Here is a 19,126-nt window from a genome sequence, read left to right on the forward strand (position 1 = left end):
GTTAAATGTATTTTTATTACGTTAAAAGCTGTGGTTTTTTGTTCATATGAAATCTGGCAGTAGAATGTCTAGACTTTGAATTATGTTAAATCCGCTGCAATTTATCCCAGGATTATTTATTTGGGGCTGTTTGTACAGAAGTGCCATCAATGTGTTGAGCAGTATGTTCTGGGACAGCAGGGACATGCCAGTCAGCTGTAACTCCAGGGGAAACATGACATTTGTTACATTTGACTTGCTCGGGTGCTTTGCTATTTTAATGATAGCAACTGTTCTTAGTTAGTGTTGCACCCTCAGCGTTAAATCTGGGCTTGATGACTGGCCAGGCTGGCAGATGAGAGATGTGTTCCTGTGCCTACTGGATTCTCACACTGGACTGAAGGGAAAAGCCTGGTGGGATGTGTTATGAAAAGTGCAAATTGTAGTCTTGGGTGTGGGTTAATGGCGGAGTTACAAACAACACAAAGGAGGGCAGAGCTTTTTTTCAGATAATTTCCAAATGTGAAGTTAGAATTAAGGCTGGGTAGTGTATTTACAAGTTAAAAGATTTCCCCACCGTGTTATTCATATCTTGGTGTAGAAGTCTGATTTAAAAAACCCTCCAAAAATTAAAAATATTCTATATATATTTATATATTAAAATACATTTATATAAAAATGCAGAATGCAAATGGCATAATTATTAATTGGCATCAACTTTACTTAAGGCACATCCCCTCTTAGCGTGGTGTTCCCACACATTGACCCCATACCTCATAAACATGCTTCTGATGGTAAATCCAAGGAGAAATTGTAGTTCATCGTAGGGAAATCACTTTCTTTGGTTCTTAGTAACCCCTTCTTGTGAGGGCAAGAGAAATAGAGATGCATGACTTGAAAGAATATTTCCTTTGCTCATCTTAGTTATTCTCACTTTCAATCTCCTCATTAGAGATCCATTCCTTTCCTAGTCAGAGAAGTTTTGCATCTGGAAATCTCCCAAGTATTTATTGTGCATGAAGTTTAATATTCTTACACTTATAATTGGGTTTTGCTGGCCTTTGCCTGGTTGTAGAGGAGTGTGAAAGCACTGATGGATAATGTCACCTCCCCAGGGGCTTTTAGCACATCACACTTGTCCTCCAGTTCTTCTTAGTGACAATTCTAAGCTCTGTTGGAGTTCCACATTTCAGAGTTGCTTGTGGAAGCACAAGGACACTTGTATACATTTGAAGCATTCAGGCTACAAAGATGAGTGAAAGAAAATAACAAAAAAAAAGAAGAACCACAGTAAAATTACTTGGGGTGGTCTATTAGGTAGTTTTACTGGTAATTATTAATGACAGAAGTACATGAGAAATTGTTTATATAATTTAGAAAAAACAAGATGTCACCAAGTATCAGTATCAAGTCAGGGCTGGGGTTACATAATAAACTTGATTTTTTTTGAGCAGTGAAGATGTTTAAAAACAGGCAGTACATAACAGCTGCTCAAAGCCTGACTTTTTCAGGTGTAACATGCTGATGTGGAGTCTTATTGTGACCCTCTGCTGGCATCTCCTCCAAACTCTTAATGCCTTCTCACCAAGTACCGTGGTCTCCATGGTTGGTGTCAGAAGGACACTGTTAATGCAAACCAGACAAACTCAAACCCATCCTTTGAAAGCAAAAGTTTTTCTCTTTAAAGAAACTCCAGGGTGGGGGAGAGAGGGAGGAGGGTACAACTCCTACCTGTCAGCGCTCATCTGCTTACAAACTGCTGAAAGCTTGAACTTGGGCATTCAAAAGCCCTAAAACATAAAAACGTCAGCTGAATTAATTAAATATTTGAGTACTGACAACTGTTGGAGTGTTTGAATTTCGGAGGCATGGATTAAAGGCACTGAGGGTCAGGAGAGAGAGTATCATATATCAAACTGCTCAATGAGAACGCAGCTATAGCACAGTGATTGTTGTCATCATCCTTAAAAAAAAACCCAACCAAGTTCACAGAGTTGTGCTTTCTGAGAGATGGCAGAACCCAAGAGAGGAAAATATTTGTGTTTCACAAGTGGTTTGCTGCACGATGTTGTGCTACTGCCATTCACAGGCGTACCTGAACAGTAATAAAAGACAGAAAAGAAGCTTTTTTAACTGTAAAATGTAGTTAATCGTGGTTGCCTGTTTTCCAGGATTGAATATGAGTGTTAGTAAGTGTTTGACATTTGGACTATGTTAAATCTTCCTATAGATGTAGGAATTCCTCCGTGAATGGAAAACAATGCATTCACTTAACAGAATAGGCTTTGCTTAACTTACATTTTCCAATAAAGGTTTGTTACACCTTCAGAATTGTGGTTGTGTAGAACAAATTCATTGTGCTAACAGAAAACTAGCTATTGTCTTAATTTTTTGAACTGTGTTTTGTAATGGAAACAACCCGGTCTTTGCTTTTTAAAGTGTTGTACACAGGAAGAGGAGGCAATAGACTCAGATTCCAGAGCGTTGCCTGAAGAGTTAAAAGTTCAAATGCATTTCTTCCAAATTATGCAGCTCAGAAACTCTTTACTGTTTGTTTCTGAACAGCTCAGTATCCACATTACACTAATGTGAGTTTGGGAAAATCAATGCCAAATGACACCAGTTTAATGGAGCATTAAACAGATATCTTTAAGATACAGGAGGCTGCAAGGGAGATGCTGAGATTGTTCTGCTTCCATTTCAGTCGTAAATTGCCACACAAAAATTGCAGAAACTTTTGATTAACTAGCATCTAACACAGCTCAGAAGCAGCATTAAAAAAGAGTAGATTTTCTATTTCATTGGGATTCTGACACCAGAGGCCTTTAATAACGACCAGATGTGAAATAGAAGAAATATTTGGGAGCAGTTAATGCCTAACCATAAAAGTGACCATGTGTAAATCACTGGAGAATGTGATTTGAGCAAGGGCATTAGGTGTTTTCTTTTTTGTTTTCTTCTTTTCCCCAAGGCTGGCTGTGTGTATTCATGTCTTGCTAGTACAAAATCAACCAGCAGAGAGGAATATTTTTGACCCAGCACTGCATCCTGCTCAGGTGGACCTTTGTTTGTAACTTTTCTAACGCTTAGATCTGTAGTTGTTTGAACAGAGTATGAAGATAAGGCCAGCAAAAAGCACTTAATTTTACAAAGAGCTGTGCTGCAAGGCCTTCCTGTCCTGAGGCCATATTTATGGGCTCTGCTGCTTTTCCCATTCCCAGGTGAGCGTCCCTACCAGTGTCCTTACTGTGACAAAGCCTTCAGCAAGAACGATGGCCTGAAGATGCACATCCGCACCCACACAAGGGTAAGTCCCACACGAGGGCAAGTGCAGCCTTACTTTTTATGGTTACTGGAGGATTGTCTGTGAATCACGGCTGGTGAAAAGCAATTAATGGCTGTTTGTGTAGGGATTAGCCCATGCCAACCAAGATATTTTATACTTATCAAAATAAGAGGCAAAGACTCAAGTCATTAACTTATAAATTCTAATTATGACTCCCTTACTGACCTTCTGGTTTTCTCTGTGTTTGATTTCTTTCATGGTGAAATAATAGCAGTACTAACCTCTTCCTTTAAACTGTGGTTATTTATAGACATAAATTAATTTTGTTGACTGAGTAAACAGTCCTGTAAATGCTTCACTGTTATTGAAACTTCAGCATTCAGTGCTTTGATTCTTACTGTCTCTGTAAAACAGGAGTAGAGGTCCTAGATACAGTTTTAGCTGGTTCACCCCAACCTATAGAAGTATTCAGTAGTTTGTGCAGTGCTTCCTGCTGGGTCATTGGGAGCAGGCTAGTCCCATGTTGTTAGTTGTTCCTCCTTTTTTCCAGCTGTTAAATCACTTTAAGAAGTACTATAAATTCTTTTCTGTTGCTGCTGTCCCCCATTACTGTGTTTGCACTAAGAAAAGTTTCATGACCATCTTAAGTTCTACATGGCTGTGTGTGGGAGGAGTGGTAAACAAGCTCTGAAACAGTGCCAAATTTCATTTTTTCCTGATTTGTCACACAGTTTGAGTAAGAACAACAATCCCCCAAACCAAATGTGATATGTTGCCATATACTTGCCATGTCTTGATCATCTCGAGCTGAAAGGCCACATTTCAGTTTTTCTATTTGTGTGTACGTGTGTGCTAAGCAGACTGCTGGTCATCTTCACAGTTATGCTCTAGGATTAAAATATGCAGGCACAGCTTTGGTTTGAGGGTTTGATTCTTTGTGGTCATGCTGCTCCTGTTCCAAAACGTCACAGTGAGGCTCATTCATTCGTTTATCCCCATGTAAATATTTTTGTACTTTGAGGTAACAAGAATCAATGTCAACAACGTGAACATTACTAGTAATTTTTAAAATTGAAGCCTGTTGCTATAATCCTGCATGTTCCAACTTTCCCTCTTCTTCACACTACAACACTTTATTTAATATTTAAGTAGAGCTGGACAGATAAATCCAGAAGGCATTTTTGTATCAGCCGAGCCTACAATGTAGAAATAAACACAATCATAGCACCCTTCTCATAAATATCTTTAAAAAAAAAGTCTGGTCTTTTGGCCAGAAAAACTGAAGGAGCTTAAAAGTAATACTGTGACATTGAACAAGGAAAATGTCATTGTAGAGATTAAATCTAGATGTGTTTTACCAGTGGGATTAAATGCCAAACCTGATGGTGTGGATCAGGGAAGGCTGCTGGAAAAATCATTGTAGAAAGTTGATTAAGATCTGGCAGCTGCTAAACTGAGCACAACCTGGGTGGCCACAGGTGTCAGCTCCAACTCTGGAGTCAACAGAGAAGGAAAGCCAAAACCCCACTGAGCATGGAAGGGGAGGAAACACCAACCCCTAATATTAAAATGTCACCTGAGTGCTGATTTGTTTCTATGAAAGTAGATGTGTTTGGTTTATGGTTTGATGGTTTGGGTTTTTTTTTTTCCTTAAGGAGAAATATAACAGCCTAGGAAAACGTAAATGAGGAACTCATTGAAGTTGTTGGTGAAATGAATTTACAGACCATAGCAGCTTGGAGGAAGCACATGCAGACTCCAGCCTTCCCAGGGCAGTGCAGTTCAGCTCCTTCCGAAGGCTTTAGTCAGTGCCTGACATCGTATTACAGAGTTGAGCTTAAACATGTGCAAAAATTACTGTATGTGGCTGCAGTAGAATTGCTGATGTCTGGAAATCTGGTCACTGATAAGTGCCCAGGGTTATTGTCACGTCGAGTTGGTGTTTTAATTACTTCTGGAAATGGTGGGTTCGTTACAGTTTGTTTCAGTGATGGAAAAAAGCAAGAGTGGAAGCAGCTTGCAAATGGCTTTTCATCACTTGATTTGCATATTCCATATTTCCATACAACAGATATATGTAACTTTTATAACTTGTTTAAAAATCTGACTTTTGGTGGGTGGAAGGCTGCCTGTAATGCTCAAATTGCACATTTTTGAGGTAATGTGAAAACTACGGACATTTCAGTATATTTGTAGGTGCTTTTTTTTTTTTCATGCATAAGTGCCTACTATTTTAAAACACATTCTTAATTAAGTTTTTAAAAAGCACCTAATGTTCAGAGGTTATACTGCAAGGCATAGAAAATTAAGTGATAAGCATATTTTTGTAACTCTGCAGCTAACTTTACTTGATGCTTGGCCAGTGTGTATATTTACATATAGATATGTACATACATATATAGGGAACTTAACACTGCCCCCTCTTTTCTTCTTTAACCCAGAAGAATATTAAAATAATACTAAATACAAAATAATACCAGAACAATATTGACAATCATGACATAATTTCACTTGTTCTGTGTTTCCCAGGAAATATTTGGGCTTAAAGTTTGCAAAAGGGTCGTGTTCTAGAAGAAGCATACAATGCTATTGTCACAAAAAAAAAAAAAAAAGAATTTGGGTACTAAATAGAGTCTTCTGTGCACATGACAGTGTGTAATGAAATAATATGAAGTGTTGATTGAATTTTGAATTTTTTTTTTCCATATTGGATTTTATCTGTATTTCCCTATTGGTGAGATATGAGTGAGTTCCCAAACATCTGTCTGAGGATGATGACTTTGCCAGGGCTGTGGTTTCCTTGTCTGTGCAATCTGTGTTTGTACACATAGTGTAGAAGGTTTGAATCCCACTGCACCTATATTTTCACACTTTTTTATGGAATGGTGACTGATGATCATCCCTTCCTCGTGAAGTGAAAATGTACTTTTTCTATATTGATACTGTTCTTTTTCCAGGAGCAAATGAACATGTATTGAATTTTCATCAGGGCTGATTAATAAACTCTCCTTCACTAAATCTTAAGAAGCAGAAATGACCTTGGAAGTTTAAAAAAACCCAAAGAAACAAAAACTTTTCAGCTTATAGGTAGCAAATAGGCAGAACTACTATGGAAAATGGGAAGTTAGTGATTTGGTAAAGTCCAACTAATTGCATATACTGGAGCTTTTTAAGAAACATACTTTTTTTTCTGTCAGGAATTTCAGTGAAGATGCAAGTTTTTGTTTTCATTATAAATTTTATTGCAAAAAAGGGTATTTTTGTCAATAACCCTAATACTGAATTAATTGAGACCTGTTCTGACAAAAACATTAGTCGCTTCTAATAAAAGTCACTTTTTTATTGAAATCTGCCAAAATTCTTTCACAGTTGTTTCAACAGGGAAGTTGAAATTGGAATTGGATTTATTGGAAATGGGTTTTTTAAAGGATTTTACTTCTCAACTGAGGAAATGTGTAGTTGTAATGGGATTTGTTTTTTTTTAATTGAGTTCTAATCACTATAAGACTGAAATCCCTACCACTTCTGTAGAGTTGTAAATTCTCATCAACCTTTGTCTTCCTGTGCCAGCATTACTTTAGGAATTCAGTGCAGGTCTGATGGTTTAAGAAGGTCTCTGTCTCTGCTGTAACTCCCCAAACCTTCCAATTACTGAGAGAGCCTCTTGTTATTTCTTGCACATTTTTCACACCCAGATACAAAACTGGCCTCCATTAACTTGCACCATCTGTGATCTTAAGTGACTTTTCCTCCCGTCTCACCAGGGAACCTGTTGCTAGTGGTGATGACCTCACAGAAAGCACCAGTGGTGGCTTTTTCCTGATGTTAATCACCTTAGGTCTGGGGTTTTTTTAGGGCTGAAACATAAATAAACATCAGCTCCATAAACCATCCGTGTTTCTGTGGCACTTTCCTGTCTTACTGCATTATACCTCGATTCCCAGCCCTTCAGTTGAGATGGAAGCTGGTACTTTATGCATCATAATCCCTGTGTTAGGCTGCCTCGTGTTTCCAAACTCCTTAGATGTTGCTTTTCAGGCTGGTGTAGCCCTTAAATCATTCCTTGGGTTTGCCTTCAGGTGGGTTTTTTGTCAGGATGGTACCTGCTCTGGTCACCATGTTTTGATATGTCCTGTGTACCAGTGGCCAAAGAGGTCCTGAGGGACACATCGACGTTAATAATTAGCAATAATTAAAGCAAGGTGTTACTGGGATTAGGAGAAAGGTTAAAACACGCAAAGCAAAGGGTTTATGTGAAATACACAGCTGACTTAAACTTAGCTCCCCGATGGCAGTGTCATGTGTCCTCAGTGCCTGAGACACCCTTCAGATAACGCTTTTTGAAGGAGTTTGTCACTGTCCTCCCCATCTGTAAAGCAGATTTCCTGCATTTTCAGGTTGGCAAAGCTGTAGGAATTCCAGGTTTCTGCTAGAGAAATTAGCTTTTGGTAGCTGCAGACCTGACTAGTTTATTTTACTGTTATCTGTCTGGTCATGTTGGTTCATTCTAGGCCACATTTTTCCATTTTTGCTGATTTTTTTTTTGGAACAATTTTATTAACCCTCTGTTCAAGTCATAATGCAAGTACATGTAGCAGCAAATGATGTTCATTAAGAGTAATACAGATATTTTCAAAGTCCACATAAAAAGCAGTTTGAAAGCAGGACAGTGTTACTGTATCTGCATCTCATGAGCAGGCATTAGAAGGCTTTCTGGGAGCAAAGGAAAGCTTTATTTTAGAATAATGAGAAGAAAACATTATTTTAATTTTTTTTGGTGTGTGTGTCCTGTAACATCATCATTATTCATGTCTGGCAGTGTTTTCTCACATTCATGTCACAAGTGTAAATATTTACAAATAATATAAGATCTGATAGGCTTTTCCTTTTTTTCTGCTGGATTCAGTAGAATATAAAAATACTAGCTTGAGAGTGATTAGATCCAAGATAGCTCTGGGATTTTCAGTGTACTTTGCACGTCAATTAAAAGGGATTATTGAGTAACATTTTTGTAGTCAAGTTCACTTTCTGAGTGGTATAAATCTGAAATCACTGTAATGAATTAGCTTAACCAAAAAGTAAAGAATAAGGTTTCTTGAGTGTGACTTCAGCTCGGTTTTAAATTGCTCTTTGAAAGAGTTGCTAGAACTGTTTTTAACTCTCCTTTATTTGAACCTTGAACCAAGATTTATTTGAATATAATAGTGTCCAGATCATATTTGTCTCGCCGCTGCTGTTGAGCTCATGTAACAGTTCTAAATTCAGATTCGGAAAGTAAGTTGGAGACACTCCTCCCAAAGTCATTCATGTTTTACCTGCCTAAGGCATTTTACCAGGTTTCCAGGAACAACCACACGCACTAGTGCTAGGCTAATACACATAATGCACTTACATTTCTTAAGGGAGATACAGTCAACTACAGAGCAGTTCAGATATTCTGCATTTAAATGTTTCCATGTGCCGTGGTTGCAGGATGCTCTGGACGCGTGTTCTATGGAGCCATTGAGGGTGGTGCAAATGGCAAATCAAGGTGTGGTTTGTGATGCAGCCACGCACAGAGGGATGAGTTTGTATTGCAGGCACCGTTTGATTTGTCAGAGTTTTTGAAATGTTGATTTCCTCTCCGTTTTAACATAGTGAAGTGAAAATCATCAGAGATGGGAGCTTTTAAATTACATACCAGTCTTACTGCAAAGCACCTTCCAGAATACCATTTGGGCTCTGCTTGGGCTTTCCTCGTTTAGAGGCAGGAAGGTTGTAAATCTTGACTTACCTGCTTCTGTTTATACCTGGCATGCTTAAAACTGTGATATTAAATCACTGCAGTATCAGCTCCATCCTACCTCTCTCGCTCTCCCCTCTCCCCTCCTCGTTTGTATCATCAATAAAAGAAAACACATGCAATCCTTTGGCTTTGCTGCCACCACAGTCATGGCCTGGCAGATGCTTTTTCAGCAGAGGGCAGATTTATAGTTGTAGCAGTTGCTGACTCCTCTGAAGTCAAACTTGGATGATCTTCCCAATGAACTCCTGTTTTGTTGACAGTTAGCAGGTTTTTCCCTTTGCTTCATGTTTTAGATGTGTCCAGCTTCCTTCTAATCTCATCTCTGGTCCCTGTTGTCCTTCTGAGGTGGCATTAACTTTTTCAGACCTTTTGGTGTGGTTTTTATCTCTTTTTTGTTTTCTGTTCACGTTTAGAGCAGTGGTGGTTATGCCAAGCAAACATCGTCTTTTCCATGTTACACATGTTGCTTTCTCCAAGTATTGTGCAATGGGAATTTGATACCAAGGGGGGAGAAGGAGGAGAGAGAAAAGGAAAAGGCACAGAATGTTTTGGTTTTAGTCTGTGACAATGATGTCTTCTTTGAAACCAACAACAAAAAAAGACTTTTTCTGTGGAGATAAACACAGGGCCAAGTTTTGCTCTGGGCAGCGCTGCTGATATTACTGAGACAGGCACAGATGTGAGTGGAGGGCAGCTTTGCTTTGGGGAGAGGAGGCTGCTGGGAATTACAATCATGTCTGCTGAACTCACTGGAATATACAGATGTAAGGGATCTAAAATTAGATCAAAGCTCTGGATGTGCTTCGTGCACTACATATGGGAGTTGGAATACAAATGCCAAGGGGGTGGTTGGATACACCCTTTTTTGCCACGGAGCATAATACAAATGGCCAAACAACCTGGGGGAAGATATCCGGCCCAGGTTGGTGGCTTCAGCTTTCCAGAGCATATAATGGCTCCTTCTCCAAAATGGAATCCTGCAGTCCCTTTACCTCTGAAATGGACGAGCCACTCATAACCCAGTCAACTCCTGAGGCACCTGAAGAACCAGGTGATGGAAGGGAGCGAGTCCACCCAGTGCAGTTTGCAGGAGTGAGTGTTTCCAGAGGTGTTTAAGATGTACACGTCCTATACTCTGCTTTGCACTTTCTGTGCAACAACCTACCCAGAGAAAGGCTGTTTTTGGAGAACTCACAGAAATGTGGTTTGTGTTAACCACAATGCAGAACCAATTAAGGGGTTGTTGCACAAACCTGCTTTTCATGTGACTTACTCATACGATTCCTTTGGAAACACAGTCCTGCTCCATGAAGCCTTCAGTCAGTCTAGCAAAGGTCCCTGTGACATGAAGTTTTTGGTCTAGATGATGTTGTTTTTTTTAAGGTAGTTTGTTATGTTTTCCTTTATACTGAGGAATCATGGAAATGATGCTGCCTCTTCTAGGAGAGCTCATGGGAGGGGACTCCAAAATGAAGAACCCTGTGTTCACCCCTGCTGGGGTCTCTGAACCTGCAAAGAGTGGCTCTAAAGAGAGACTGGGATATCCCCAGAACAGCCCTAATTTATAGTCCACTGTGTTGGGTGTGTGGCTCGTGCTGGTGAATCCTGGCAGGATTCAGCAATATATGGAGACCTGGTTGTTCCCAACATACTGAGAATAGGGATTCAATAACCAGAGAACTTCTTCTCTTTGTTGCTTTAACACCTGAGCTGAGTTGTTCTGTCTCACTTAATCCCATAATGTCCCACATTATCTCCCAAAAGGACTTTAAGTTCACTGCCTGTTATTTTTTAATTCATAGATTTAACATTTTCATTGCCTATTAATTTTTTTCAGTCATTGCTTTCAATTTAATACAGTAAAAACTGTTTACTTTGCCTAAAATACCGTTCTTCAGAACTTAAGCAATACAGAATTAGAGTCCATAGGAAAAAGTAGGATGAAAGAAGTATAGTTGATTCAAAACTAAAGGTGCCTCTAGAGCATTAAAATTTTAATGAGGCCACGTGCAGTGCCATAATGCTAACTCTTATGTTTGAATTATTTTGGTGTTGATTTCCATACAGTTCTTTGGTAACTTTTGTGGAATCAAGGTGGAATTACACCTTATGTAAATGTCTATATTCAGGAAGAACTTTAAAGAAAAAAATCTTTACCTAAGTGGTTTTCCTTACATATTTCTAATTCTTTGAGGTCAGTGAGACTGTAACTTTTATAACATCATGTGCTACAGTAGCTGCTAACCAATAGTTCTAATAAAAATACAGATGGCTTGGTTGCTATCTGCACTTCTTTTGAGATTCTGCAATGAATATGTGATTAACCTTCTGTCACCACTTCTCAAAAGAAGCTTTTGCTCTGCCACAAGCTTTCCTTGTACCTTCTCTTCCTCTCTTCACCTCTTTCCCTGCTTTGAAATCTGCTAACAAACCTGAAGTTTGGTGGATAATTTTAAGCGTTTGTGGAGGATAAAGGAAAGTAGACTGGAATTTTACGTTTCTGTACCTTTCAGGTGACAAAAAGCAGACTCCCAAAATGGCTGTGTTTGAAGGACTGGAACAGATAATTAATTCCTAAGTGGGTGTTGAAGTGGAAACTGTCAGACCCCAGCTTTCCCAGCTTTCACTTCATCATTTGAAAGTCGTTTTCTGTTGTTTTCACTGACTGTAATCCCTTAGAGAGAATATAAAACTTGCACCATCCAGCATGGAATTCCACCCCTTTAATGACTCGGGCTCTGTGTTGACTCACTTTCACTCCCTGTTGTCATTCCACGCAGGAAAAGCCGTACCAGTGCTCGGAGTGTAACAAGGCTTTCAGTCAGAAGCGGGGCCTGGACGAGCACATGAGGACCCACACCGGAGAGAAGCCGTTCCAGTGTGATGTGAGTCCAGCTCTCCCTTTGTGTCTTCCTGGCTCCAGTGCAGCAGAGGGACCTAATTCCGGGGAGACCACGGCCTTGCACCTCTTGGCTGTGGCATAAAGTTACACTTCATCTGGCCTTTGATTAGCCAGACATTGAAAGGCCATTCAGGGAATTTTATGTACCCTCTCCGGTTGCCAAGAGCATTGCACACCCTCTTATTTTATGGGTTTGGATCCCACAAGAGTTATTCTCACCATTATTAATGCAATTTGGATGTTACAAGTTACAAATTCACGCTGGTTGGGTTCCCATATAAATTTGTGCAACAGGTTAATAGTTGGAGATTAGCTTATGTAGGAAAAGGTATCTAATTTATTACATGGAGTCTGAATGATTGTGATGGTGAATGACACAAATATTTCCAGTTTCTACTGAAACCTGGTCTGATATTTTCAACATCTGCTCATTTTTCTGTCATTCAGTGGAGCAATCTGGGGTGCTGTGCACACTTGCAGTGCTGAAATGGAGCCTATCAAGTTACAGTCCATAGATCACTGTCAGGTACCTTTCCTTCACACACCCCATTTGTACACGACATCTCAGCTTTCGGGAGGTAGTGGGGAGGCTGAATGTGCAGAAAATGGTGGGAAATTATATCTTGCAGAACTGTTAAATGCCAAAATGTAAGCTGTTGCTCAAGGATTTAGGGGAAAGCATCAGAACAGGGTATAGAATTAGTATAGGAACTTTGTGTTGTGATACTGGCTCTTAATGAATCTGTCACAGGGCTGCCAGGTTTCAGTTATGTCCTAGAGGGCTCAGCCTGAGCAGTTGTAAATTTGCTCAGAAACTTCTGAAATTAGATGCGAAATTAGAATAACAGTTTGGCAGGAAGAGTTGCAAGGGTCTGTTAACTGTTCTGGTTTTTAGTGAATAATCTGATGTCATTTCGTTGAGAATAAAATATATTAATTTCATGGAAAAGTTCAGCTAAAATATTTTGCTGATGTCTACAAGTGAGGAGATTTGCTGTATTCTTTTGGGATAATCTCAGTCTGGCTCTAGACAGTACCTGGAGGATTTCTCTAACTCCACATCATTGTCAATAACTTCTTCAGATTGCTGTACTGTTTATCAGCTGCTGGCCAGCTTGCAGTGTAAATGCAGTTTTTCCCACACTGTGCATCCAAGATACACTGATCTTGGATTCACTGTGCTTTTTTCAGACTTGATACGGTGTTTCTATATTATTCCTTTTTACTTTCTTTAATTTAAAGTAGGAGCTGCATGAAAACATACCTTCCTGCTTCAACTTTTCCTTCCATTTTCCTCATTAATTAAATAGAATGTAATTTCTCAGATCACAGTATTTCTAGGAACAGCTGGAATCTGTGTCTAGTCCTAGTCCTTCTCTTGCACAGTGCATGTTACCAGATGTTTCAGTAGAAGTTACAGGAAAACCAGTAGTGGACAATTACAGAAAAATGTACCTATGGGAGACATTTATTGTGGACTACCTGATACTGAATTTTCTTTTTACACTCAACTATTCTCACCTACAATTTTTTATCCTGCTCAAGAAAGCTGTAGATGTTATTTTTCTTATAATGACTTATGCCATAATAACTTATGGCAACAGCCTCCCCAGATGCTTAACTGTGGAATACCACATCCCAATTTTTTTTAGACTGTGTTTTTGCTTTAAAAAGATTTGTTTCCAGATTCAGAAATAAAAGCAGTGTTTTCCTGTCTCGCTCTCTCAGGCACATGGAACAGGCATTACCATCCAGGACTGAGTTACATGTGAGACTAATCCTTGTACCCTGTTTGATGAAGGTGCTACAGTTTATTTATGTGCCTATTGCTGTGTCTTACCAGTCAACAGAACTTGGTGTGTCAAAGCTCTTGCACCCCACAGATAATAGTGGGAATTGAATATTCTCATTTTAAGATGAAAATTCTAATACACATCACGTAGGAAAGTGAGAATAACTGAAATATGAAGGTACAAAATGCGGGTTTTCCTAATGTATTACATTTCTGTCCTCTCAAGACCAGTCTGTTTTTTTACTGGAAGGCCAATTGAACTTCAGTTGCCTCAGAGACAACAGATGATTTTCTGGGGGCAGCAGGGTCAAGTGCTGCCTGTCCTAGTTTCTGTCCAGTACAGTATTTCCCTGCACTCTGCCTCCAGTTGACCCTACACTTACTTTCAAATGTCAGTCTTTTCCATCCTCCCTACTTGACCAAAACTTTGATCGTTTTGAAGAGACTGATTAGAGTTCAAATGCACATTAGCAAGAGTGGTTGTAAATCTACAAAATACCAGTCTTGCTTCAAAAATTGATATATGGAGCAAACTCTTAAAAAAATCGCCAAAACTTTTATGCATAAGCACAGCACAGGATGTGCCATGTCTTTAATAATCCTGTGCATTCCGTACTCTTTTCGAAGAAGGAAGGTAGCACAACATGCCAGAGCCTTGAAGGGACAGAAGGACACATAACAAAAGGGTGGCTGTTGCTTGGGTCTGAAAGAGGTGATTATACAGTGGGGGGAAAAAGTTGGACAGTTAAAGTTGCTGTGTAAAAGTCCTCGTTATTATATCATGTCATAAAGCCAAAAATGTTCCATTGCAACAGCACATACAGTGCCCTTGTCTGGGGAAACATTTTGGGGACAAAAACTTGCCTCTGGCTATTGCCCTTTTTATGATTTTTGCCTTAATTGGCATAAAATACATGTACTGGAGGTCAAAATTATCCACTTGGCTCTAGTGGCCTGTCTCGGTTTCTGAAGGAATCAGGAATCACTCAGCATTTTCATTAGTTTGACACCAATATGAATTTAAAGCTTTGTTTTTCTGAAGAGGGATTGTCCTGGGTTCCCTGAGAGTTTTTTTTTTTTATCTGCATGAAAGAGATTTCTGTCTGGAATTAACCTGGAGTTTTAAGTTTGCAAGCCTATGGGTGTTCATTCTTGTTTATTTATATGAGTCTTGCCTGTTGCATTTGTCAAATCAGCAGCATACTTCCTTGGTTTTTTTTTCCTTTTCCTCAGAAATTCATGCATGCAAATATATCCTTGCATGAAAGGTGAATATGACAATGACAGCATGGTTTTAGTTGAATTGATGCCTTAACTTTTAATGCTAACTTTTCTTGGCTGAGCTTGTTCTTAACCTTTCATGGTTTTTATTTTAACTTCAGCACTGGGATTTTTATAAGAAGTGATGGCTTTAGGATGGCAGAGTCCCTCTTCCCTCTATGCATTTATTCAAATGGAGAATGAACTGGACAGCTTGGAGTACAGTGGAGGAAGGGAAGCAGCACACCAGATAACAAACAAAAGAGATTCACCTTCATTTGCTAGATGTCTTCCATTTTCTTGGCCAGGAAGAGAGACACTGGAACAGTGAGGTTTCCTTCTTAATAATTATTAACCTTTTTTGCAGTCTTCAGAACCTCTTTATTCTCACTCCTCACTCCTTGTAACCGAGCGAGCTCAAATGTCCTTCTGGAGGTCAGGAAGGAAATATTTCATTTGAGGTCCAACTAACAGAGGCCTGTGATGTTTTATCATAATTTTTCTCCATCCCAGATAGAAAAATAGGTTTAAAAAAAAAACCAACAACCCAGCAAACAAGAATAATAATCTTGAATAGCTCTCTGAAGGAGCTATTCTTCCAAAGACCAGCTCATTTACTAAGCACTGCAGGTATGTGTGGCTGTGCCTTCAGTGATGTCACGTGAGGTGCATTTTATGTGCTCCAAGTTCTAACGCTTCCTTTGGCTTTGCCTTGCCTTCCCTGCCCCAGGTCTGTGATCTGTCCTTCAGCCTGAAGAAGATGCTGATCCGCCACAAGCTGACCCACAACCCCAACCGGCCCATGGCAGAGTGCCAGCTGTGCCACAAGAAGTTCACAAGGAATGACTACCTCAAAGTGCACATGGAAAACGTCCATGGGGAGACCGACAGCTGATTACGGCCTCGGGGAGAGGAACAGATCCAAAGCGCTGCATTTGGACATGTGCAGACTCCAGGCTTTTCCCCTGGCTTGGAGGAGTAGTCAGGAGAAACAACGGGAATGTGATTTCTTTTTTCCCCCCACTTTTTCAAAAATACGCTAGTAGAAAAAAAAAACCAAAGAAAGACGTTCAACTGATTTATAAAATAACTTGGAAGATAAAAGAACTTGGGGAAAATTTTTTATCTTCATTTGAAAAAAGAAAAAAGGCAAAAAAAAAGCTTTAAGCAAACTTGTCTTTGTTAATTACGTCCTTAGAAACGTAGATATTAATAGCATTACCTGGAAATCCTGGACACTTGCAGCTGAACCCTTGGCTGTCTGCAATTGTATTTCTGTATCTAAGCTACAAGGCTCCATTAAAATTATTTAATGTGAAACCACACAGAATGTGTCATTCCAATTGATTGCCGATTGCATCCAGGCTCATTTTATCCATGTCATAATTCTGCATTTTGTTGTGATGTGATTTTGTCTCATTCTATTTACAGCTTTCTCATTGCTGTATAAAAGTCATTAACTTGAATTGGCTCTCAAGGTGCCAAAATGTACAAGTACAGAAGATGTGGAATTCTGTCAACATAAAGTGTGAGACAGAGGAGGATTTATTTCTTCTGGTTACATGAAACACGAACTAAAGTGAAAACTTTGAGCGGTTCAGTTTGAGTGCTGTATTCATACTCCTCATTGTGGCTGGCAAGGCAAGTGGAAAGACATCTTACCAGAGTGGCTTGAGCAGCTACAGTTGCTGAGTTAACATGTGCTTGATTTCCTGGTGAACAGCTGGTTCTTCCTGCTGAATCAGATGCCCTGGATTTCTTCATCTCACTTAGCCACCTTTTTTTCCCCCCCCTTATTTATCTTCATGAGCACTGGGAAAAATACTGCTTTACTACTAAGTAAAAATCATATTCTTGTTATCAGTGAGTTGTTTACTGCAGAAAACTCTTCAAAAGAGTTCCCACAGGCCCTCTCATACCAGCCTGATAACCAAGAAATCTTTATCTACAAGGACAGTAAAACTGTAACTTCAGAGGGTTACAGTGAAATTCCTGAGTTATCAGCAGTTAATATTATGGCTCTGGCATTAGCAAACTGTTCATACTCATTTTGGACCTGTCAGTGTTTTGTAAAATGTATTTGCAGTGGGACATTTTGCTTCTAGATTTCATGGGAAAAGAATCCATCTTCTTTCTGAACTGCAGCAGGGGTGTTTATGTGAAATGAACAGCATAGTTCTTTATCTCAGGGTAGATTCTACTCAAATCTTTTTATCACATGGGACATTTGCTACTCAGAAGAGCAAAGACAGTGTTATACAGTAACAGTTGAATATTTTATTGCATTTAGTTTGCCTGTTGAAATGCATATGCTTAATTGTTTTAAAATTGTATAGGATTACTGCAGATTTTGGGGGAAAAGTGGGATTGTAAGTAATTCTCTTGTTCGTGAGAACATGCTAAGTCTTCATGGGACTTTTTGCTTCCTGAGAGGTACATGAAACCTGGAGACTTTGCCAGTTCCATACAAATAATTTGTTCCTATAAATCCAGAGTATTGTATGTGTGAAAGACAAATATAAGCCTTATGAAGTGGAGTAGAGAATACTTCCTCTCCTTGTTTGTGGAGATTTTGTTAGAAATACACTATTCTGATAAATTCTAAGTCCAGAAGACTTTAATTTATTGCTACAGTTATTATAAAAATTAATATAAGTGTTGAGGTAGCAAAAGCAACCAGTACCATATACTGAGATGTGAGGTGGTGTTTTAGGTATATTTTTGTAATATCTGCAAGGAGACTTAGGTTGGTGACTTTTTGACACATCTGGGTGGCTTTTTTTTGTTGTTGTTTGTCTTTTTGACATCAATGAAATCAAGAATTCAGTTCTGGAAAAACCAAGATTACAGTTCTTTATATTTTTCTGTCTGTATATTTTTCCTTCTTCCATTTGGTTGATACAAACTAAGGCAGGGAGGACAGCAGAAGGAAAAAAAAACACTAAAAAAAGAAAAGAATTCAGAAGTGAAAGTTTCCTGAGCAGGGAATTTTGAGGGACAATGCTGTTAAAAAAACAAAGAAGGCTCTTTTTTTTGGAAAGAAAAAGGATCCTGTAATATATTTAAATATTTTGCATGGGGGTTTTGCCAGAGATTTTTGCTTCAAAGTTATTACATGTTTAGGGTTAATAACTGCTTTTGAGAAAAATAACTAATTGCTGAAAGTCAGCAGCTAAAGAGGAGAATGTACCTTTGTTTTAATTATTTCTGGATAAGTGACTGTATATATATATTAAGATTAATCATGCTGTGTGTAATCAGCAGCAGCAGTTAAATAACTGAAGCTTTGATCTTGTTAATGGCTTCAGTAGAAGAAAGGACAGGCAGGATCCACGTGGGAGTGACAGAGCTCCGTGGGAACACCAGGAGTAGGTGCAGGAGGCTGCAGCCCCGCTCCAGGTGAGTGTCTCTTCCATCATGTCCTCCAGGAACTTTCCCTTTGGGCTAAAGCAGCTCCTGCAGAGCCAGCACCTGGCTCAGCACCTGCAGGTGTTGCCATGGCAAGAACTACCCTGTTCTTTCCACGAGGGCCTGGAGTTTCTCGCAGTCAGAGGTAATATGTTTCAGATTACTGAATTCATGGGCTGTGTAATTGATTTTACATGCAATGCAGACTTCTCATTATGCAATATATTTCTATTTGATCATAACCTTCTTTAAAAAAAAAAAAAAAGCACAAACCAAAGAAACAAAGAAAAAATACAAACCATCAAACCCTTCTTCTTTGAATAAAAATTTCCACTGACAGCCTCCCACTTGGTGTTGATTTTGGGAAAAGTAGAGGATGTTCCCTTCACCTGATTTTGAGAAATGATAAACTGAAACCTGTTGGTTTAAAGGTAATTGTTAATTTTTTTAGAGTTGTAGGTTGGTTTGTTAGTCATTTATTAAAATACCGACTTTTCCATAGTAAGTTGTACCTTACTTAATAACATGAAAAGCTAGAGAGAGAGAGATGTTCCTGAAGTAAAGTGTAGTCACTGCCATTTTAGAAGGCTGTGATACTTTTCCCTACTTTGTATAATTTTCTGCAGATCATAACATCCCATTTGTTCTCTTTATTTTTCCATTACAGTTGGCCCCTCTTGGAGAGAACTCGATCTCTGGTGTTGGGAACAGCGG

At 39.1% G+C, this 19,126-nt stretch overlaps 1 protein-coding gene across 3 annotated transcripts in view; it reads left to right on the forward strand.

The window, feature by feature from the left end:
* PRDM5 (PR/SET domain 5) overlaps positions 1–17,493 on the forward strand; it is a 57,010-nt gene extending 39,517 nt beyond the window's left edge. For 2 of the 3 annotated variants that reach the window (XM_032686937.1, XM_032686939.1), the window contains exons 14-16: positions 3,201–3,286; positions 11,831–11,935; positions 15,735–16,060. In XM_032686937.1, coding sequence (XP_032542828.1) covers positions 3,201–3,286; positions 11,831–11,935; positions 15,735–15,899 — 356 coding nt within the window. In that variant the 3' untranslated portion in view covers positions 15,900–16,060. Of the gene's footprint in view, positions 1–3,200; positions 3,287–11,830; positions 11,936–15,734; positions 16,061–16,435 lie in introns of those variants that run through there. The other variant, XM_032686938.1, reaches the window with a different exon arrangement.
* Positions 17,494–19,126: the final 1,633 nt, after the last annotated feature.

The sequence above is a fragment of the Chiroxiphia lanceolata genome, chromosome 4 (assembly GCF_009829145.1).
Source record: "Chiroxiphia lanceolata isolate bChiLan1 chromosome 4, bChiLan1.pri, whole genome shotgun sequence".
Classification (NCBI taxonomy): Eukaryota; Metazoa; Chordata; class Aves; order Passeriformes; family Pipridae; genus Chiroxiphia; species Chiroxiphia lanceolata.